The sequence below is a fragment of the Pelecanus crispus genome, chromosome 1, assembly GCF_030463565.1.
Source record: "Pelecanus crispus isolate bPelCri1 chromosome 1, bPelCri1.pri, whole genome shotgun sequence".
NCBI classification, from domain to species: Eukaryota; Metazoa; Chordata; class Aves; order Pelecaniformes; family Pelecanidae; genus Pelecanus; species Pelecanus crispus.
Genome location: NC_134643.1, coordinates 100,470,966 through 100,494,410, shown reverse-complemented (window position 1 = coordinate 100,494,410; position 23,445 = coordinate 100,470,966). Strand labels below are relative to the sequence as shown.

General features: G+C 41.2%; 2 protein-coding genes across 3 annotated transcripts; one reads left to right on the top strand and one right to left on the bottom strand.

Moving 5' to 3' along the window:
* Positions 1-210: 210 nt before the first annotated feature.
* On the bottom strand, positions 211-16,647 carry CEP97 (centrosomal protein 97). 2 transcript variants are annotated; one of them, XM_075714851.1, is made up of 11 exons: positions 16,593-16,647; positions 13,016-13,158; positions 11,523-11,681; positions 11,029-11,130; positions 10,341-10,454; positions 9,238-9,404; positions 7,819-7,983; positions 5,948-6,081; positions 4,664-5,420; positions 3,500-3,575; positions 211-2,767 (listed from the first exon to the last, which is right to left on the bottom strand). In XM_075714851.1, exons 1-11 carry the CDS (start codon positions 16,645-16,647, stop codon positions 2,051-2,053), a joined length of 2,589 nt encoding a protein of 862 aa, XP_075570966.1. In that variant the 3' UTR covers positions 211-2,050. The 2 variants fall into 2 exon arrangements, with proteins under 2 accessions (XP_075570966.1, XP_075570976.1); XM_075714861.1 differs by lacking the exons at positions 11,523-11,681; positions 16,593-16,647 and having other exon boundaries at positions 13,016-13,038.
* Positions 16,648-16,958: 311 nt separating this feature from the next.
* RPL24 (ribosomal protein L24) lies at positions 16,959-21,373 on the top strand. The gene is made up of 6 exons (XM_075711985.1): positions 16,959-17,010; positions 17,135-17,210; positions 18,450-18,560; positions 19,596-19,732; positions 20,140-20,203; positions 20,756-21,373. Exons 1-6 carry the CDS (start codon positions 17,006-17,008, stop codon positions 20,834-20,836), a joined length of 474 nt encoding a protein of 157 aa, XP_075568100.1. The 5' UTR covers positions 16,959-17,005; the 3' UTR covers positions 20,837-21,373.
* Positions 21,374-23,445: the final 2,072 nt, after the last annotated feature.

The following is a 23,445-nucleotide window of genomic DNA, read 5'->3' as shown; positions in this document are numbered from 1 at the left end:
AAAGGACAAGCGTATGACCACGTAGCCTACACACTTCTTTGCACAGTTAATTAGGTGTTGTGATACATTAATGCACCTGTACCACTTTCAATACCCAAGCACACTCATGATCTAAGATCTAATTAGGAACATGGTTATGCTACAAACATGCTGTAACTAGACTGAGTTAGAAACATAGCACATTAAGAATCTACCACTTTTTTTTTTTTTTTTAAAATGCTCTCATGTATGCAAGGCACAGTCAGACGTCAGCTTGACTGCAGTGACTGCTCTTTTGAGAGGTTTGTGCCCTAGAACTTATTTTTTGGGGGGTGGGGGAAAAAGGTGATGGCTACTCTATACACAGAGGCAAGCTTTATTCTTCCAAGGTGAACTTCACCGCTGGGCAGATAGCTGGTACGAGTCCAACACAACATTTATGTTCTAAATACAGCCTATTTTGAGGCCTCAAGCAGATACTGGCCTCATGCCAGACTCCTGAGTAGTGGCAAATTTCAGCTCAGAACCTGAAGTAGACAAGCAACCAAAACCTTTACAAAAATTAAATTATTTTACATGGTAACATGGTCATAAGAGTCATGTTAAAAGAGCACTAGTTGATTTTAATGGCACCATAGCACCAGAAGTTTAACCTGTGGATTCAGAGAATTATAATATGCATGTGTCTTTATATCTGAGAAGTTGGTATTAGCAAATTACTGAAACACTGGCCTTCCAGTGCACATTGCAAAATGGGGTATTAGCAACTTTAACTGACCCCTAGAAGTCACATCAACTTTTATTTTACTAGTCACATGGCAAAACAGATTTCCCTTGCCACTTTTGCAGTATACTAAGATACCTAATCTTTTTCCATTAAAAAAACCAATATAGCAATGGCTAGTCAAAATACAAACCCTATTGCTTGCCCAGTGTTTAACTGGAAAGCATAGCCTAGGTAACTTAGCACATTTGCCAACAGGGAAGAAAGACAGCTTTTGATCCACATCTAATTAGAATGTCAAATACTGGCCATACAGAGAAAAAAAACCCAAACAAAAATCCCAACAGAGTTGTCAAGAAATAGTTTTAAGTCATGACATTTGCTTTTAATATTTATACCTGTAGATAGAAGTAGCTGTGATTCATCAAACACGCTAATGTCTTAAAAGCCACGCAGATCCAAATCCCAAAGTGACATTAATATCCTTGTGGAGGCAAAACATATGTCACCAAGTCTGCTGCTGTAACCCAGCAGAAAACTATGGACACTTGTTCCTAAACTTGTTCTTGGAAACTATGTTCCCAAATCACATGCCCTTTTGAAATTCTTATTTAGTAAAGGCTGCTACTGGTTCCACTTTGAGTCTTACCTGAGAAAGCACGGAAATTCAACCCCAGGGCAAACAAAGGTCAAAGTTTGTCTGAAGCTCCCTAAGGTCTGACTCCTGTAAGTCCTTGTTTCAGTGCATATGTAAATGACCTAATTCCTAGCCAGCAGCTTCACGTAAATGACAAAAAGAAGTCACTGACTTGGACACTGGTTTCATAGAATGCATCTTTGAAACACTGACAAAACTACTCTCGTTAAAGTCAAAAGAAGTCTTGAAGGCAACTGCTTTCATCTTTCTTATCAGGCTGTATCCATACACACACACACTGCCTATATTGACTCTGTTTCCTCCCATATTGTTTCTTTCTCTTCTGCAAAGAAAGAACTCAATCCTGCTTTTTACAACAAAATTTAAAGACTTACTAACACATTCATTTAAATGAATTCACAGCAACCATCCCCAACCTTCAGAATTAATTTAATGGAAGCCAGTTATTAGGATATCAGTTTTATGTTTGAAAATAAAGTGCATAATGACTGCCACTAAGAATTTTGCTGATTTCAAGTTAGCATAGTTAGTGTCAGTCCTCAGCAACATCAATAAAATACTAATTAAAACATAAATTAGTAGCACAAGTCAAACTCTGAAACAGCACACATGAAAAAAAAGTTTTGTATAAATGGGAAAAAGAACGGAAAGTGAAATGGAATCCCTAGTCCTTTGTGGAACTGAGCCTACTATACAGCTATCCCAACATGCAGCATCTGAAATGAGGAATCACAGTCTGTTTGCTTCCCTTCTACTATTCCCGAATTCAGTTTACAGCCTTCTGGTGTCTGACTGATTTCACCTCGGGCAGGGGAAGACATATCTTGAGGGAGATGTCCAGAGACAGCATCAGATGAAGAATCTTGGCTTTCTGCTGAAACAGTGATTTGTGGCCAGCTACCCTCTGTTTCATCATTGCAATCTGTCCCTTCATCAGCCTCTTCCAGCTGCTGAACTGATTTCAAATACTGTTGTATTAGCCTGTTGTCCTGCTCGTTACTGGAGCTCTCTCTACTTTGCCCACATTCCCCACAGTCATCCTCTCCATCTGAAGAATACGCCGAAACAGAATTGCCACATTGTTTGACAGTTTCCACTGAAAGAGAGCTGTCAGTTCCTTCCGTTAAACTCTTTTCAAAGCTACACAAGTCACTGGCATGAGTCTGATCAGCCATGGAAGAATGAAAACCAGAATCTGGGAACTGCAACAAAGACTTTTCCTGAAGAACATCGCTAGATGGAACTAACCAAGCAGAACTAACACCCGGTGGGGTTTCTTGCTCAAGTGTGGGTGATTGAATAGATGGTTCAGATGGACAGAAAGTACTGGCTGAAGGGATCACAGGTTGCCAAACGGCACCTAAATTCTGTGTCACGGAAAGCTGCCATTGTTGAAGGGACTTAACCTGTAAAGTATAGAGAGAGTTTCATTATGAAATGCAATTAAGAAAGTACTTTGATTTCTAGAGTATTTCTTGCAATCACCACCAAAGCTGTAGTATAAAATTTAAGACTAAGTGAACCAACAAAAGGTTCGCTATACCTTTAGGGAAAACATGTTCTTCCCATTGTTGAATAATGGCTTTTAAACCTAGATGCCCAACACTGACAGGGCACACAAGCCTCCCAGTTCAAGTACCTGAAGAAAAAGGTATCTGCTTGTAACAAAGTATGGTGAACCTTTATGAAATAACCCATGCTTAAGAAAACATTCAGTCTTATTTTTGGAACAATAGCTTATTGGAAGATGTATTAATAACTTTTCTACTTCAAAAATGAGTTGCTCACAAGCAACATAGCTGGGCACCATTTCATTTACCCTGGGCATCTAGCAGTCACATCATTCTTCACACTTCTGCTACGTTTATTGCGCTTCCCTTGCATTTTGCCCTCCTTCTCAGACCAGGCTATAATTTAGCCTTTTGTAACAAAACCAGCGTTATTGCGCTAATACTTCTGAATGTTATTTTATCACAGAATACCAGTATAGCAAACAACACAGCAATTAGATTCTAATAAGCCACCCAAGTCATCACTGGAAAAAATGAACGACACTGTCTCTTCAGGATCTACGGTATGAAATAATGCCTTTCAAATTGATATGTAAGCAGAAAAATAAGAGGACTAAAACTATTTACCTGGTTCCAAAGAAATCTGACAGCTTCCTCCTGTACAAGCCTCTGAATCTTATCTTCCTCTCTTTCTTTCCTTAGTCTGCAAGAATACACATCCAAATTTATGCAGCTTAAATAAGCAACATTTGGGTAACAAGATCAACAAGAATACATAAAAATGCCTACTTATGTAATGGCACTCTTGAAAGATACAACAGAGCCTAACATTAAGACATTACTGCACTCTGGCTTGCCATCAATATCCAGCTGCTCACTTCAAGTTTCTTTTTCAGAGTTACATTAAGATTCTGCTTCCTTTTACTGCAGAACATTTATTGACTTGCTAATACTTTAAGTGTCCTTTTGTAAACTGAACCCGAGTTCTTCATTTTAAGTAGATGTGATTCTTTTTCCTGCACAAAAAAACAACCCAAAATAGTGCTTCTTCATTTCAAATTATGCTCTTCCCAACTGGTATCGCTTGGATGTAGGCATGATGCGTAAGCATTGGGAGTTTCTAGAGGTTCAGAGGGCCCAACTTAATTCACAGAACTTTTGTTGCTTGTGATAGTAAAGGAAAAGAGCCTGTCAGACCACCAGTTCCCAGGCTGATCCTGGAAGATATTAACTAAGTCTGCAATTTATATCTTACAAATTGAGGACCTTTGATAATGATCTCCTCCAAACACAGATTCGTAGGATCAAAAAAAACCCAGAACCAAGCACAGAATCTCATTTTAAAATTGTATCATACAAGGCAGAGAGAGAATTCTTCTTTTCACCAGTAACAGAGGAATGACTCTCAATATGGATGCTTCATTTACAGACTGTAATTGCTAGGAGACAAGTATTTTTTAAAAAAAAAAAAAAAAAAAAAAATCACATTTAGCAACTTCTATTTTGGCTATGCAGTGAAACATGCAAGTCCTGCTAACAGAGAAATAGAAACATTTATTCTAATCCAACCCACTCATAGAAGGCACTTTGAGAGTATGAATAGCTGTGTGCATAACTGTGCTTATCTTACAAGAAGCAATTCTCTACTGTAATCACAGTTTTATATTACCAATGCTAGGTTCTACTGTGAGTAGTTATATATCAAGACCCGTTTATATCTGTTCTGAAATATCCTGGAATGATGGTTATATTCATTCAGGTTTGAAAATACATAGCATGACCTCAACTTACTTTTCTATTTCATCAGTTAAGCAAATGATGTGCTCCTGCATTCTGTTTAGTCGAATTTCATACCGCACTTCCTTGGCTCGGGGATGATAGTTCCTTGCGTAAAATCCTCTCCAGCAGGCTTGAAGCTTGGTAGCTGCTTTGGTCATTCTTTGCAGTTCAGCTGTGTCTTGATTGACAATAGCTAATGAATCAGAACTCTCTCCTGCCATCTGGTCAGGGCAGAGAGTTGTAACTCCTGATTCAGCACCCACTGAGGTGCTGGGGTGACTATGCAGAACTTGGTCTTCAGAGGATGCTGAACAGCTGCTAGTATTAGCAGTCAGGCTAGCTGTCACTGGATCAGGAGAAGGCAACAGTATACTCTCTTTGATGTTCTCTTGAGTATCCACACTTCCTACTGCTCTGTTGGAATGCTCTCTTGTAGCACACAAAGCTTCTTGCTTGTTAGCTGTTTCTTCTCTATTAACATCTCTCACACATTCGATCCCTGTATCATCATCATCTTCTAGGCCCAAATTGATTCCATGTAGCTTCAGGTCTGAAGTGGGAGACACTGGAGACAATCCTGAAGCAACTGGCATGAAAGTAGACTCTGAGGATAAAAGGCTGCTGTTTAGTTTGTCTTCATCTGTCTGTACATCTTCAAGGTATAGCTCCTTGCGAAAACTTCTTTCAAGAAGAGAAGTGTTCTTTACTGCATAGGAATGATCATCGTTTGCACTTGGTCCAACCCAAGAATTCTTCTGGATGATAGGTTCTAGATAGGCAGAAAGCCATATTCAAAAGTGTCACATTGTTTCAATAACATATCTTCCTTTAATTCATAGGTATTCACAATTTGGTTTAGATAGTTCGAATCTGGGTGTGTAAGACAATCTAAAATGCTAGTAATGATAAGCATTATTTCTACATAACAATAAGGAGTAACATCCACAAACTTTGCAAATACTCGGTACAGTAAATTGCACAAACTGCCTCCCCCTGGAGAAGTTACAATTCTGTCAGATGGAACAGTCAAAGTCATAAATCTTTAGTTTATTGGATTGTGGTTTTCACCTAATAATCTTACTAGCATTTCAAGACATGAATAAGCATGGAATGTATTTTTAGAAAACAAAGTATAACTTCAGCTGAAAATCTCCAAAATTCAACAGAATAAAATAATAACGGGGCCTTGTTCTGAAATTCTCTCCACAAAGTTATCCATGTTCTAAAAAAAAAAAAAAAAAAAAAAGAAAAAATTATTTCCACAGGTTAGATCAAAGGTGCAGATTAGCTTCTTACCACTTTCAAGAACTATCTGTGGTGGCTGGGCTGGACTGCTGTGTTCATAAGTAACTGGCAGTGTTTTGTTGGGAGTAGAAGATGTAGGTGGTCCTTCGTTTTGGTTTTGATGCATCAGCTGCCTCTGGTGGAGCCTAAGCACAGAGTTCCAACAGATTTTATATTTCTTTTAAACTTGTTTTGGTACATAAAACATCTACAAGAAACTATCAACTACTTTAAAGGAAACAGGTGATCAACCCATTCTAAAAGAAGAGACTATTTCTGCAGATGCCTAACAGGACTACTCATAAAGTAGGGGATTGCACAGACTGCTCCAGTTCCCCTTCCTCCTATCCCTTTTTCTTCATTACATGTACAGAAAAAAAAAAAAATCCACCATCCAATTCTGACTATAGATTGAAAACCATGAAGTGTTTCTACACACAAGGAAGGAAGCTACGCAGATATTTCAAGTGTCTACCACGGGATACATTATGCTTATATGCAAAGAAGAGTTTGAGGAATGGAGGGAGTGTCTTTTATATTTGAAAATGACTGAATCAAGCCAAGTGTATCCCTGTTACTAAAGGGACAAAATCCTAATACAAATCAAACAGTGCCACAAACATAAAATCATCTTTTACAAACTGAGAAAACACACAGGTTGTTTCAGCCCAGCTAAATTCAAAGATCATGAGGCAGAGGTCAGAAAAGTCAAACTGCCTTAAAAATCATATATGTGTGTGCATATATATATAGATATATGCGCATGGGGATTTTGGAGGGGTTGGATTTTTTGGTGAGGATTGCTTTTGTTTGTTTGTGGTTTTCTTTTAAATTTTTAAAGAGTTATATTTTGCAAGCCAACTTCCTGAATTTTCCTCAGAAACATCATGTGAATGTCAGAGCACTTAGCTGGAAATTCCAATGTCAACATGCTTTTATTGTACCTTCTCCTCTGAAATGGCCCCAACGTTTCTATAATTTCCTCCTGAAGATCAGTCTACACTGACAAAGTATGTAGTAGCTCCTTCCAGATGCTCCCAAGTTTTCCAGCCTTTTGATGAGATGCCACCCTTCTGCTTACCACAACACTTTTGTTGCCCAACTTTCTACCCACACTATGCCACTTACGTAGCCTGCTCCTTTAAGCTGAGTCTTCTGCTCTGATCTTTCTGCAAAAAAAGTTTGTCAATAGGTCCTGGGGAATAGGGATACCTGTATTGTTACATTTTCTGGCTCTTAATCCCAATTAGTTCACCTTTTCATGGGAGGAAAGTGCACCATGATAACTCTCCCGATCTACTTGCATAGACCTTAGCAAAATGCCTACTCCTGGCAGAACCTCTATAGAGGCCTCTGCTGACAGACCCGAGGTGCCAGATACAGAGGTCATCAAAAGCATCACTGGGAACAGCGTCCCTCAGACAACCACCTTAGCTTTAAAATCAAGAACATGCTAACAACAAAAAAGTGGCTAGTACACCAGTGTACCACAATAATCTTCATTTACAATTAGAACAAAAGTTAATCTAAGCTCCTTTTTGATGTTTTCCTCACTTTCTCCATGGCAAAAAATCTCAGTAGGTAGTTTATTTTAATCAGTCCTAATACAAATCACCTTAATGTCCTACAGAGCACAGACTGAAAAATACAGAGAATTTGCCCCTAGATGACCCAGCAAGCAGGAAAACACTCCTGCTGCTGCTGTCTTGCCTCTCATTCCCCTCTAGGATACGTCCTGTACCTCCATTACTCTTCCCATCTCCAGCCCTCATTGCTGCTTTGAAATACTTAAAAGGAAATGTTATTGTATCTAACACATGATAAGACATGTAATTATGTTCTCCATTACATTCTCTAACAATAGAGAAACAAGAAGTTCTCACCTTTGCTTACTCAGTATTTTTTCCAGTTTGGCATCCTCTTCAGTCTGGAGACCATACGTAGATATAAGAGGACAAACAGTAGCCAAGTACTGGACTAACTGAACATGCTGTCCAGGTCGATATGATCTTCCTTTACCTTGACTGTAGAGCCATTCTGCTTTCAAACTGTTGGGAAGGGGAAAAGTGGCCACCATTATTGCATGGCCTAAAACCCCTAACTCTCCTTTGATTATAGTTCTTCTAGTTGGTACCTAAGAGCTAATCTACAAATCTAACAAAAACTTGGAACATGAGCAGTGCCCAGAGCAACTTGCATTTTCATTAACCAGAATAATGAATAAAGCATTCCCTCACATACACACGGATGAAACAAAAACAGATCTGACACACACTCTGCAGTCTCTGCTTTATCTGTGTGTAGTCTTTGAGCACTGAAAACACATTTGTGTGAAAAAATTTATCAGCAAAGCTTTCACAGAAACAGAAAAACCTCACACTAACATGCAGAATAGCGGCAGAGAGCAAATCTTGCTGAGAGCATTCAACAATTAAAATCTGTTTCTAATTTAAATGCTCTTCAGTCTGAGAACATTTAATATAGTATGTTCACATATAATAATACCACTAATATAGAAAACTCCATTAGCCATGAAAAGAAATTATAATTCTTATAGGCAGCTTTTTGGTAACCTCATAATATACTATGGTGAAACAGAAACAGGAGTGATTTGCCTTTGACTAAAAAGGCAGCTTTTTATTTTATTAAGCATGAAATAAGACAATAATGTCCTGGAATGTGTTAATGTATTGGACTAGAACGTGTTTCTGCTGGATAGTATTTATACAGGCTGTTCTGATGTCAAGAACTTTAAGATGATATCTCTACTGTCATACAGATATCATAGTGATACAATGACCACAATGATACAGTAAGAAGTGACATGAGCAAAGTGATATTTAACTAATTGATACCAAAAAATGCAAATCTAGAAATGCATATGCAAATCAGACCATTTATAAAAGAGCACATTTGAGCTTCCCCCAAGATAATAGATAATCTGCAAGATAATCTGCTGATTGTCTCATTCTGCAAAGTCAAAGAGGCTGTAAACCTGGAAGGGATAACAGACCATTAATAAATTGCTGCCACAGTTTTGCTCCGCAAAAGTGCTACTGTGAGTAACAAAACCAACCTTAACTTTATACTTCTACTTAAATTTGTGATTTCACATAGTAATTCCAGTGTGACAGATAGAAAATTTAGCAAAAGCAGTAATGTTAATTGGCCTGTATCTCATTAGCAAGGCAAACAGAATTTCAGATTATTAGCACTTTTCCATTTATTGTTATATAAAAATGCAACTTCAGGTTAGCCAAACTTTACTTCATAATTTCAGAGATTTAATGATATGATGTCACCTTTCCTTCTGAGAAATCACATATCCATCAAGAACTTTAAGGTTCAGGCACCAGCTGACAATATATGGCCTGTAGTCAAAGCCAGGGATAGAAGGTGTGGCCATCACACAAGGATTGTTCATAATTGACAACTGTTCCAATTGATGAAGAGAGGCCAGGAAAGAAACCTTGAGAAAAGAAGATATATTCATTAACTGAGGAGAACCATTAAATGCCTACAGACTCTAGTTACAGCTAGATCTCTCACACAAAACAACATAATTACAAATACATTGAAAATCACATTTGCTTTTTGAACATGAGCATCTTCAAAGGACCTTCTATCAACTATTGCCATTTTCCCATTAATTCTCTAGTAGGTATTATAGCCCTTGGAAAGTATTAGCTTCTCTTAAAATCTGGGAATTGGGCTTTATGTATAGAAAGGTATAGTATTTCTATTATTCCAGTTCACTATAACAGGCATTGAGATTTTGACAAAAAAACAGCAAGCCAAAAAGCTGAGAAACACTGTTTGAAGCAGAGGAATATATTACCAAAATAAGATTTTTCTTCCAACATGGAAGTCCAACTGACAGTTTTGGCTGCTACTTATACTAAAAAAAACCCAAAAAACAAACAAAAAACCCACCACCAAACAATAAAGACAAAAATCACAGGCAGAATATTTGTTTCTCTTATATGATCTTTGAGAAATAAAGACATAGGCCCAAAAACATTCAGTTGCAACAAGCACAATTCAAATCTCCATTCTAAACACAGCAGCTGCAGAAGCCGTCTGCAGCAGTTAATCAGCTCAGTTTTCAACCTTCAGACAATCATGAAAAGCTCTCTATGAATTCAGTCCTCAAAGTATTCTTCTGACATCCTTGAATAAATATAAAAACAAAAAATAAAAGAGGCAAAGTTTCTTCTAAGGACAAATTTCAAGAAGTATCGCCTAGCTTGTCCAGCTAGCAAAAAGTACAGTTATTACGTATAAACTATTAAAAGTCACTTCTGTCAACATGGGTCATGTCAAAGTAGGGAGCCCATTTCATTTTTATCCAGCTATCTCCTTTCAGTCTACCTAAAGACAAGGTGATATATCTTCTATCTCTCACCTCATTTAAGTCTCTGATTTCATTTTCTGCCAAAGAAAGAACAGTCAGATTCTGAGGTAGGCAAACAGGGGCAGTGCGAAGTGAGGTTATAATATTTCCATGTAGCAACAGAGTCTATAAAATAAAAATATGGTGATGAAAGGTATGTTTGATCAAAACCCCCATATTTTTGGTTCATGCAATACCTGCACAATACACACAAAAGAACTATAATTAAAGCTTTCTGGTATCATCAAAATTATATTTGTTTATTCCAGCAAAGGAGAACTAATTTTTATATTTTAGAGCAAAATCTTCTCATTTTAAAATGCTGAACTGAAGTATAGTCACAGTTACAAAAAAATGTATTTGGAAACATTTTTTTCTCTACAGCGTTCACGCTGAAAGAGTTAACACTATGTTTTGTGTTGATTCATGACATGGGACAAGAGAACCAAGAACTATGAACAAGATCTCACCATGTTATCTTTATCAAAATCATTAGAGTGGTTATAGAAAAATCACTGCCTCTGTTCCTGCAACTTGCAAACAAGGAAAAGAATTCTTACATGCTTCCCTCTAGAAATTATAGCGATTAATTAAAATTATTTAAGAGCTAGTGTTTGAATAATGAATGCTTTTAAAGGCAGCAATTTTCAAACCAAATTTCTTTATGCAAAGAACGTAACAGAGATAAAACAGCATCTACCTTCAGCGAAGTAAGCTTGGAGAGATCGCCTAATTGAGCTATGTTATTGTCTGACAAATCAAGGTGCTGAAGAGATAGACAGGAATTGATTTGTTCAATGGCCTACAAAAATAAAGAAGCCAATTACTCACAGTAACTCTTTTTTAGTCATTAAATAAAACCAGGTATCAATAAGTATAAATTATTTTGAAAGCTAAAAAACACTGGATAAGTAACCCAAAACGAAAACCATGTTTTTACAGTTTCATTTTAAAGATGATAATTCTTCTCCTATTTTGGGGACTGTTTCCCAATTCTCATTATATTTCAATATCAAACCTTTTATTTTTTTCCTAGACAATTCTTGTCCAAAAGTTGCCCTCATGAACCAGCAGACACAAAACTTCAACATTTGTTCCAACCAAAGCCAGAAACATATTGAGATTTCTTTGCAGCATTTTCCAAATTTCTACAACACTAGATTCTGGAAAATGTATAAAGACTAAATACTTTACCTTAAGGTTATTTCCTGCCAAGTTCAGCCATTCCAGGTGCACTAAATCCTTCAGCCCTTCCACATACCCAATACTATTATGAGGCAAGTTTAGCACCCGGAGCTTAGTCAGTTTTGCTACACCCATCATTCGCACCAAACGATTGTTGGCTACAGAGAGCTGCAGATTGACACACAAATAAAAGAAACAATGCTAACTATTAAATTGCACAGACAGAATAGGCTTTTATTTTTAGCGGTTACAAATCTAATCCAACAGGAACTACTTCAACCTATGTATTCCACTGTCAAGCAAATAACACAAAAAAGTGCAAGAGCCAGGAAATAAATTACTGATCACAGAAAGTAGTCTTCACAACTTACTCTGCAAACTTAAGAGGAAATCCTCCTCCCAGCAATAGCTAAATAAAGGAGAACAAATGAGGAATCGTGTCATATGAAAATAAGATTTTAAAATCAGAATTGCCAAATCATGGTGCACATTGTTGCACCATTCCTGCTGTAAAATCATACTTACTGTCAGCATGCCAGAGGACAAAATACATTTCACATGATTCTCAAAAAAGTCCTGTGCTAACAGGACCGTAAATCACAAACCTTTTAAAGGATAAATCCTGATTAGACATACACATTAATAACATGACCACCAAGCTGGCAGACCGGTGAAGGTTTGTTGCAGCAACAAACCCCACCTCTCCTATCTCAGTTTAGATTGTCTCTAGAAGCTATTAGGTGACTTCAAGTCTCCCTGGAGGCACTTTCAGTGATAATTGACATGGACTTGTACAGCTTTGCCCCGGAGAGATTAATACTCTGATTTTTGCCAGCACCATGCATATGATTAACATTGTTCTCACTCAGACCCCCATGAACTTCAATGGACTGTTGCTAGTATTAAAATTAAGGATAAGCACTGGCAACATCAGGGCCTACACGAATCGATATGTTAACAAGACCCCATAGATCCCTCCCCACTTCACATTTTTTTTACTTGCTATTTCTTTTTTAACCCAATCCACATGGCTTTTTTTCTTCTTGTAAATTAAGGCTGCTAATCCTCTTCCTTTGTGAACAGTTATGAAACCCAAGTAGGGAGGAGAGTCCTGTATGTATGTCTGCATATTTACAATTACACAGAGGAAAGATAAAAAAGTTATTTTTAAGGTTACAAAGCTCAAGTATTCAAAAGCTAACAAGTATCAAAATTTGGGTTATCAGTGACTTTTCTAAGTGTTCTTATGCCCCCGCCCTGCCCCGGATTTATTTAGTTGATTTTAGTTACCTAGGTAACTAGCAAACAGCCTCCCCCACTATCAACTGTAGAGCTACACTGAAAACAAAGCTTTCTATTTTAGTTAGCCATCATTTATTTTCCTATGAAGACAGTAACTGCTAACTTACTTCAATTACATAACATGGCCTTAAAGCAGAAGTATTTTAATCAGCATCACAGTACCATTATTTCATAGCAAATTCAAGTCAAGTAACACTGACCTGCATCAGATTCCTGCATTTCTCCAAATGTTCCAATTTAATTATCTGGTTTTTGTCCAGAATCAGAGTGTGAGTATCAGCATCACAGGGTAAGGTCGGACCCAGTTTTTGCAATCCTTGACCTGACCAGTTGACTACCAAGCCTGAGAAGAAAAAAAAAAAAAAAAATAAAAAGAGGAGCAGGGGAAAAAAGAAAAGCCCCGAAGTCAACACTTTATATATGAGAACATGTACTGAAAAAGCAAAGCAAGATAAACAGATTTGTTTTGTAATGCATGCAGCTAATTTGCAAATACAAACAAACTTTCTTTTCCACGTAAAGCTGAAGCAAATTTCTTCAGACCAAACACATTAGAATAACTGATCTAGCTGCTGGAAGACATGGATTCCAGGCCCCAACCCAATAAAGAATTCTGGTGCAATTCTGGGAAAGTCAGTAACAGATCCTCTGAAGTGGGAAGCAGAGCAAAATTTTGGTAGCTAAATTTAAAGGTGTGATCCTCAAAACCCCAAATTTCAAAAGCCCCTAAATTTTTCAAAGATTTCAAGTTTTGAGCAGCTTGACAACTACCTGTCTATATGTAGGCACTATCTAAATTCCTGCTTATAGGCAAACGCAGAACATGTCTAGCACACAGCTGTAGGATCATACTCCACACACAACAGCAGCCACATCTGTCACTAGAGAAAATTTAAAAAGGGGAGGAGGGGTCTGGAAAAAGGGTAAGCAGCATCTACCCTTTCATCAATCAGAATGTGAGAAATCTGATGCAAACCTACACACCTCACCTTCCTGGAGAGTTCCATCAAACACCCTGCTAAAATATTTGAAGATTAGGGCACTAAACTCATAAATGTAAAATGACCATGTGACAGTCCTCAGCCTGAGGAAAAGAAACAGCCTTATAACGAACAACTCTTCTAAAAGCTAGACCATTGAATAAAAGCCTGCAGTTTTCTCTTTTTCCCTCTCTCTGTGTATTTCAAAGGAAAAATAATATTAGCCTACACCATTTTTTAAGGGCAATCTAGATACAAACTGAACACGGAGGTTTCAGCCTGTGAAACCACAACGGACACCACTCTGCTGTCTGAAGTTGAATGCTTAAACTTCAGAAAAGAAACAAAGTTAAGATTCGACCCTCCCTTTAACATTTCCTATCAGATATATTAAGATATGCTTCCTTTTAGCAGTTTGGCTGCTGCAAAACATAGTATCAAGTATTTAACTTAGCGGGTAGGGAATGTGTCTAGTTCAGAGCCAAAGATTCCACTCCAGGATTTCACTGTCCAAATCCTTCAGTGCATCTCACCTTAGGATTTTGGTGCTTGTCTCCTTCAAATGGTATTGATAGGCTAAATGTTACATATGCCAGCAAAGTAGCTAGTAACAAGTCAGAACAAACACATTCATATAGCCATACTACAGTACAGTTGACATTCGGGCAGGAGCAAATTGTAAATAGGCTAGCATATCATTTAATTAACAGAACACACAATTAAAGTGTTCCATGCAAGAACTGTTACTCTATAAAGTTAAGAGGAAAACATTTGCCGTCTACAGGGAACTTGGATCACTGGGTACCCATGGCAACACCTGCTAATAATAATTTTTATATATTAAGCTTCTGCTGTGTGTTTTACATACACACACCATTCTAGTGCTTGCTCATCTCTTACTAGCTGCTCAGTAAATAATGCTACCCTTTTCAGCAGCATGTTCCCAAATAGTGTTCTTACCCTAACATGCACTATATATTAATATTGTTACAGTTTGCAGGCTTTTAGGGTTCAGTTATGGTAAGGATAGAGACAAACATTTTTGGTGCACCATTCTGTCAACTAGAGAATATGCTTTTCTAAGCATCATCTCCGATGACATTTACTACATTTCCATTGCTTCTCAAATCCACAGCCACCTGAAGAGCTCTGAAGAGCAGCAAGGCTGAGCCAGCAGTACCAGAAACAGTCACTCCTGTGTTTGCATGTTCAGGGAAAAGGTACTGCATATTTTGCATTTAAGTAGCCACCTCTGCAACCACGTGGTCACTTTAACTAAATAGAGAAATTTTGCATCTACCCATTTATTCAAGGGCTTGTTAATGAAAATTTGCAACTGGCCCACGCTGACTGAGGAGAGAGGCTAGCACTCACAGTATAGAATTACAAGAGTAATTCTTTTATTCATGCACATCAGGTGCATGAATTCAAACTGGGACACACCATTCAAACTGGGACACCCCGAATGTGGTTTTACACACGGTTCTTATACCTTTATAGCATTCAGGTACAGCATGGTTTGACTAATCACTACTTAACACACAGTACCATTTGCAAAGCAACTGTATTTCTATGGCATCATTATCCACCTGTTTCTTTATTGATCTAGACATCCCTGGAGTCAGTCTTGCTATAGTTACTTATCTATGACACCAGATAATGAGAGGGCTTCACAGATGTGTTGGAAAGGCTAGGACACTGATGTTATCGTCTCGGTTGTTCAGGGGTATCCTTTACCCTTTGTGGACAGCTTTAAGATTCTGAGAATCAAAGGTCCTTATCGCAGGGAGGGAGGGCTGTCCTTCTTGTGATGAGCTAGGGTCCTTTAGTTTGCTTCCTTAAGCATGACTATTCAGTATACAATGCAAACTGTATAAACAGATGTATTAAAAAAGTTAATACAATTTCACACTATAAAGACTAATTGGTATAATACTTAGGGAATGAGATTTTCCTAAGATGCTCTCAGTACGCAGAAAAAAGGTTCAGAATTCCTTATTACTTGTTTGGCAGGTATGTACCGCAATAGACACAACCAGGTTCCCACCTCAGAGGCTCCCACTTTTGGTTCAGGCCTCTGCTCACTCACTGAGTCCTTAAGCCTCCAAAGCCAGACTTGCTTTATTAAAACACACCGTCCTTTCAGACGCAGCTGCAGGAAGTAAGAAAGGCACGCTCAGAGGGAGCGCTGTCCCCCAAGGTCTCTCTACCCTCCGCTGCAGGAGAAAGGGGCCTTATTTCAGCTCCTGGCCTACCTCCTGCAAGGCCGCGGGCGAATCCCTCCCCGAGGGCCCCGGTCCTCGGCAGGGCGGACAGCCCCCCCGCGCCCCCCGCCCATGCCCAGAGCCGAGCCCGCTGCTGGGCGGCGACCCCCGCTCCTCAGGGCGGGCTGCCCGAGCGCGGGAAGCCGTGCCGACGCCGGCCTCCTCGCCCCCCGCTTTGCAGACCGCTTCCAGCCCCGCTTGGGGACCTCGGGCGCCGGCCGGCAGCGAAGAGGGGAGCAGCCAAGCCGCCCCTTCACCCCCAAAAGGAGGGGGCGCGCCCCCATGGCCGCCCCAGCTCCCCCTCAGCCGAGGCCCCCGCGCCCACCGCCCGCGCCCCGCCAGGGCCGCGGGGGCTTTCGGGACTCGTAGTCCGCCCCCCCGCGCCCGCGGCAAGCGCGGGGCCGCCGCCGCACTACAGCTCCCAGGCCGCGCTGCGCGCCCCCGCCTCTCAGCGGCACACAACGGAGACCCAAACAAACCCCGCCGGCCCCCGACACCCGCAGCCCGGCGGGCTGCCCCGGCACTCCCCTTACCCCCTCCAGCCGGCGAGGCGGCCTCGGTCCTCGCCGCAGCCCCCGTGGCCGCCATGCTTCCCCTCTTGCCGACGCCGCCAGGCAACTGAGCGCCGGGCGCCGATTAGATGCCTTGCTCCGCGACGGGAAAATGGTGTCTTGTATTCTCGGTGGGGCGGCAGCGCCCCGCGTAGGGGGCCGCCCGGCGTGAATTCAACCGCACAGCGGGAAAGCCCGCCCGGCCTCAGCGCTCCCGCAGGACCCCCGCCTGCCCGCCCCTCCAGCCCGGGAGGCGCTGCCCGCCCCGCCCCGCCCCGCTCCGCTCCCGTCAGGGGCCGTCCCGGCGTGCAGCGCGCTGCGGGCGGAACGCCCTCCCCCGTCCTCTGCCCTTCCTCTTCGCCCCGGCCGCCGCCCGCCTCGGAGCTGCCGCCATCATGAAGTAAGGGCCTTGGCGGCTCCCCGCCGCCCCATCCGGGGCCATCCGCCGCGGGGAGGCTGCCGGAGGGCCGCGCCTTCCTCCTGCGCTAACCCGCTCCCCCCTCTAACTCTCCTCTCCCGCGCAGGGTCGAGCTGTGCAGTTTCAGCGGGTACAAGATCTACCCGGGACACGGGCGCCGCTACGCCCGCACCGACGGCAAGGTGGGGCCGGGGGCGGGCGGGGAGGCCGGGGCGAGCCCCGCGGCGAGGGGGCACCTGCGGTGCCGGCGGCGGAGCAGGCCCTGCGGCGGGGGAGGCCGGCGGGCCGGGGCGGGGGGGAGGCCGGTGCGGCGCTGGGGGAAGCGAAGGCCTCGCAGCGGACGGGCAGCGAGTGGGGAGCCCGGCGTGGCCCCGGGGTCTCCGGTAGCGTTGCTGCGGCGTCTGCCTGAAGCGCTGGCACCGAGCTGCCTGAGAACGGCGTCGCTGCGCTGCGTCGGTGTCCGGGCGTCGGGACTGCCCTCAGAGGCGGCCCGCGGGAGAGGCGTGCTTGTGCTGTGGCTTGGGCGTTCGAGTCGGGGCTCGGGTTGTGGTGTGGGAAGGGTGTCTTAAAGCGTCTGGTCTAAAGCACCACAGTTCTGTAGAAAATGCTATTTAGATACACTGCGTCTAATGCTTAAGTTTGCTGAAGTAAACAGCTGGACTTGCAAATGATTTGGGTACGGATCGTTGGGGTAAAATAGGGAGGAGAGCCCTTTCGGGCTCTCGTTTTCTCATACGGATAGGACTGTCGTAACTAGAAATGCACCGTTTATATTTGCAAAAGGAGGGTTTGGATCTTGGATAGCCCAGTACAGTCGTCTTGCTGTACAGAATCTGCTGGGAAATGACAGCTAAGTAAATAGACTGACTGAATCCTCAGGTGCTCTCTTGGGAATTAGTTTATACCTCAAATTGAATTGTATAGCTAATAACAAATCAGTCGGCTAATTCTGCCTGTTATTCTAGACAAGAAAGTTAGCATAGCTATGCAAGAAGGAATTGGGCTGAGTATCAGTCTCCGTGTGTTCCTTAGGCCAAGTTTTGACTCGCTTAAACACATAGGAAGTGCATAGTTACTTGAGGACAGACGCTTAAAAAGTATGATGCTGGGTATGGGTCTTCATGCTGTGCTTTAGAACACAGTGCAGCAGTGGATGCAAGTGGTAATTCGAGCTTTTTTCAGAAAAATTGAGCTGCTTTGGAACGGCTTGTAAGAGATCAGTTTGATCAATGGAACAAAATTCCAAACTTTAGATTTTTTTAAATTGCCTTCTAAAATTTTTGTCAGAGCTGTGTAAAGAAATACAAAAGCATCACTGTCGAAATCAACACTGAATCAAAGAATTACTTGATCTGTTAATATAAACTGTGACAGTGTCTTTCATAGAAACAAAGCTTACACAAAATACTTTCCCTTCCCAGGTTTTTCAGTTCTTGAATGCAAAATGTGAGTCTGCATTCCTTTCCAAGAGAAACCCCCGTCAAATCAATTGGACTGTTCTGTATAGGCGTAAACACAAGAAGGGACAGTCAGTAAGTATATGCCAACTAATGGCGCTCTAAAGTGTTCTACCAAAAGATGTGGTCGCTGGTCTGTTAGAATAGAGGTAACTCCAGTATGCTCGTGTTTACCAGAAGCATGAGGCATACACCCAGGATGAAGACTGGCAAATAATGGTGAAAATGTGAGTGCGTTTACATGAGTTTATATGCTGCTTTATGTTTGAAAGGTAACCAGTCCAGCAAAAGCGTTGTTTGTGTTGTATCACTACTTTGAGAGACCACACAGAACCACAGTAGGTTCAGCAGATTTTAACAACTGTATGAATGGCATACGTTTTAAAAAAACTAGTTTTGGAGAAGGTGGGTAATGCTGTTTAATATGCAGACTTTCTAAAAGTTTGGACTTGTAAAGTTTCTGAGTGGTGATAGCATAGAGAGCTGATTTGGGACTTAAAGGGTGGGGAAACTTTCACGTACCCTTCTTGAAAACTTTGGGCTGTAACTTAGGAGGTCTTTCCCGTGTAGTTGTCACTGCATGAAAAAGAGAAATTAATAAGGCATGTAGCGTGAGGTGTTTTCAGTGCTCTTGCTTAAACTTGCACAGCAAAAGAGCATTTAGAAAGGCTGACATATATGTTATAAATCAATGTTTTTACCAGTTTGTTTGGAGAAGGAAAGTTGATGCTTGATGGCTTACGCTGCTGCCCAGCACCGTGATCCCACTTGAAACAGGTGGGAAGTGTCTTTCTTTCAGAAGACTCCAAAGTCGACTTTATCCCTCCCCCCTTCTTTTTCTGGGAGTTACAGAAGCCTGAACTTCTGACATTCTCCAAAATAATTGTTTTAATACCTTGCAGAGGAGAATACGTCGTTCTTTTTTAGCTATGCATCTGCTTCGGCAAATCAAGAAATCGGTTATCTCCAAAGAGAGGAGTAAAATTCTACTTCTGCATACCGTTTTATAATAGCTTCAATCTTAATAGCAGCTTGTTTCTGTAATTGTCTTTAGCCTTTTATTTAATGTCTTGTGGTACTAATTGTCTGTATTTTTCTCTGCCATTTTAGGAAGAGATACAAAAGAAGCGCACGCGTCGTGCTGTTAAGTTTCAGAGGGCTATCACTGGTGCTTCTTTAGCTGAGATTATGGCTAAGCGAAATCAGAAGCCCGAAGTACGAAAGGCGCAGAGGGAACAAGCTATTAGGTGAGAAATTAGAGATAAGTGGAGCTATCTGAGGCCTTTCAAAGATTTATTAATGCTTTTCGTACAAGAGCTTAAACTGTAGGTGAGCTCCATGTTTTACAAGCTTTTTTGCGGGTTTGGGTGGGTTTTTTAATCAGTATATTTGGAGGCAATGCTGAGTAATCTCAGCAAGAGATAGTAGCAGCAGAGAAAGGTCTCTTCTTGCCCTCTCCCTTTGTGAAAATACTGCTTTTGTCACACAGATCTGCTGTCTCTTTAGGAGCCTCCCTAGAGGGTACTGAATGTAGAAGATAAACCTGAAGTAATGCATTCCTTTCTTGGTCTTAGGGAGTTCTTATGGTGCTGAGACAAAGAAACAGTGAATGGCAGACACAGATAACTGTTACTCTTTTTCTGTGAATTAACAGGGCTGCAAAAGAAGCCAAGAAGGCTAAGCAGGCCACCAAGAAAACAGCTGTTTCTGCTGCAAAGGTAAGATGCAATAGGTGGATAGGAAATAATGAAATGGAATATACTGTGTTGTAACACAACATTCTGTTGCAGAGCTTAATTGGAAATTCCCATTTGTGTTTGGAGGAAGCATTTGTTTGTCTATTTTTACGTGGAAGCACCTTGACCAAACTTTTAATACAAAAGTTAAACAGCTGAAGAGAGTGAACGTTTTTTTAAAGAAGAAATGTTACAGTAAAACAACTTTCTGACCATACGTCAGAGATTCTCGACAGCTAAAAACTTGTCTGGATGTGACATCTTTACTGCCTAGGAACTTGGTAACAATATACTGATGAATGCTAGTATCTATTTCATTATTACTTATGAATTAGTACAGTATGTTGGCATCGTATGTGTTGTAGGCTTACAGTGGTATTTGTGTAACAATCTGTTAATGTCAATCAGATAGATGGTAATTCTAATCTGATCTAAGTTGCCTGAGTTCTGTCAAGAATCGTAAATACTCAGGGATGCTTTCAGGGCTGCAGATAAATTGCTTCTCTTTGCTCATACTTTATTATTTCTCTACAGGCTCCTACAAAGGCAGCACCTAAGCAGAAGATTGTGAAACCAGTCAAGGTTTCTGCTCCCCGTGTTGGTGGAAAGCGCTAACTTGCCAAGCTGTTAGTCGTGCTGAATAAACATCTGACTAACTTTCATAACTTGTGCCATGTTCTCTTCAACTGTGTGAGATATACTGAAGAGAATTAATCTATGAAATAACCACGTCTGGTTTTGCAGACTGAAAAACATCTTCTTCCCATAAAACATTTTGTTTCTTAGACAATCTCTTGTATTAGCAGACATTTCCTAAGTTCTTAATGAATGACCCAGGTGGCAGGGAAGATGGAGCTGATGTTTGAGAAACTGTTCTTGCCTGCAGGACAAACAGCACATGAGTACAAGTTTATTCCGCGTCTATGTCAAATGGCATAAAAAGAGGTTTCTAAGCGCAGAGAGGCAAACTAAAGGGTGTGCGAAGCAGTACTGTCTGTAAGTGACTTAAAAAGGCTAATGCACTTCTTGTGGAACGTGTAGCAAGATGTTGTAGAGGATAAAAGAACTAGGTTGAAAAAAGGGAATGGATGGTTTCACAGACTGCATGGCTGTTACATGCAAAGGTTCAGATGCAACTCCTGGGTCAGGAAGTAAAAAAAACCCATGGATTGCTGGAAGCTGTTGTCAGGAAAAGGATGGCTGTGAAGGTCCTGCTGTATGTTCACTCACTAAGCTAGGTGGGTTTCTTGAGCCAGTATGGCCATTCTGCAATTATGATCGAATTAGCAGCACTTGCAACACTAGTAACAGGTTGAATGAGCTTCAAAGGCAGCTGATGGTATACATTTACCTCAAGCCCATTTAGGTTCATATTTAACTTCCAGAATGCAGATAGGAGTTCCCTTAGTAATTCCCCACCCTCCCACCCCTAGAGGGAGCAGCAATTTGTTAAATTCTTCATATGAAGCATGTATCTGTCTACTTTTGTAACTACACTATGTAGAAAGTGCCCAAACTTTGCTGTATTTTTGATGGACAGCAATAGCCTTGGCAAAGCAATATCCTCTGACTTACTAGAAGCATAGGAGAAAATGAACCTTCTCTGTTTTCTGAATCAGATAATTCTCAATTTACTGATGCCACATCTTAATGCCTGTTAGCTTTGTTATCTTACTACACTAGTCACTTAGGTTTCTGCTTCCCGCATTGGTGGAAAGCGCTAACTTGCCAAGCTGTTAGTCGTGCTGAATAAGCATCTGGCTAACTTCCATAATGGGCACTTTGGGTTATATGTTGTTTTGGATTTATTAATAAAATAGACACAGGTCCGGATGAAGGTTGCAACCCATTTAAAATAGGTCTAGCTTGATTACATTAGTGGAATCTGCACCATTATCTTGCAAACAATTATGCTTTTTGCTGTAAAAAAAGGCATAGGAGCTCCTCATGTTTAGAATTAAATTGAAGGCTTTTGAACTCGTTAAGACACTTGAGAGTGAAGGAGCCAGAAATGGGAGAGGAAAAGAGGGGAAGGAAAACTGCTTGTTGTTACAGGGAAAGGAATTTTTAATCATTTAAAACTGAAGGCTGAAAACACCACTGAAAGTTACCTATGCTAGTGACGACTACATAAAATCCTGAGTCTATGAGTGTCTTTGCATAAAGCACCTGGTACACTGCATGTATGCTTGTGAAAGTGTTCAGCTAAAAAGATGAAAGTGAATATGAGCTTTTACAAACAATCTGCTTGAAATACCATTAATAATATATAGGCATTGATTATCAGATATGACTAATTGGTAAGTCAGTATTTGTTAATGCTTTGAAGTTTGCAGGCTTTGGCTGCCTGCTGTTACTGCAGAGATGCACAGAAATGCATTAAGATTATGCTTCCTTGCTGTTTATCTGTGAGTTCTGACTGATACGGTGGGATGGAGTAAAGCCCATCAGGTTACTCGTCTCACAAGCTATGCTTCAAGTGAGTGAGGCAGGCTCTCCAGAGCATGCCATTAACCTGGTGTGACTGCACATCATTCAGCTCAAACATAGATACAGTGCAGTGAATTAACACAAGTTAATAAATTAAAGTCCTTTTGTTTACCTAATGCAATGTAATTGATTCTCTATTAAATATTTATCACTAAAAATTAGATCAGGTTGCTCAGGGCTGTATCCAGATGTCTTGAACAACTCAAAGGACAGAGGTTCCACAACCTCTTAGGGCAACCTGGTTCCCAGTATTAGACCACCACCATGCTTTATAAAAAAAATATTTTTAAAAATCCTTGTATATAACTAGAATTTCCTGTGTTCTAACCTGTGCCTGGTGCCTGTTGCCTATTGCCATGCAACTCTGAGAAGAGTTTGCTTCCATCTTCTCTCTATCCTCTGGTAAGGTAGCTGTGGACAGCAGCAAGGTCCTCACAAAGCCTGCCTTTTTTAAGGCTGAAAAAGGTCAGCTCTCAGCCTCGCCTTGTCCCTCATGCTCTGATCCCTGACCATCTTTGTGGCCTTCTGCCGGAGTCGCTCCATCCCGCCAGTATCTCTGCATCTGGGGAGATCACAGTTCTCCCGACGCTGTCTTGCAAGCACTAAGCGCAGGGGAAGGGCGGCTGCTGGCTGCGCTCCTGCCGGGGCACGGGCATCCTGTGGCTCCTGCGTTTCGTGTCTCTGTTACGGGTGTAAAACAAAATCGGGTCAGAACTCGGACAAGGAAAACCAGC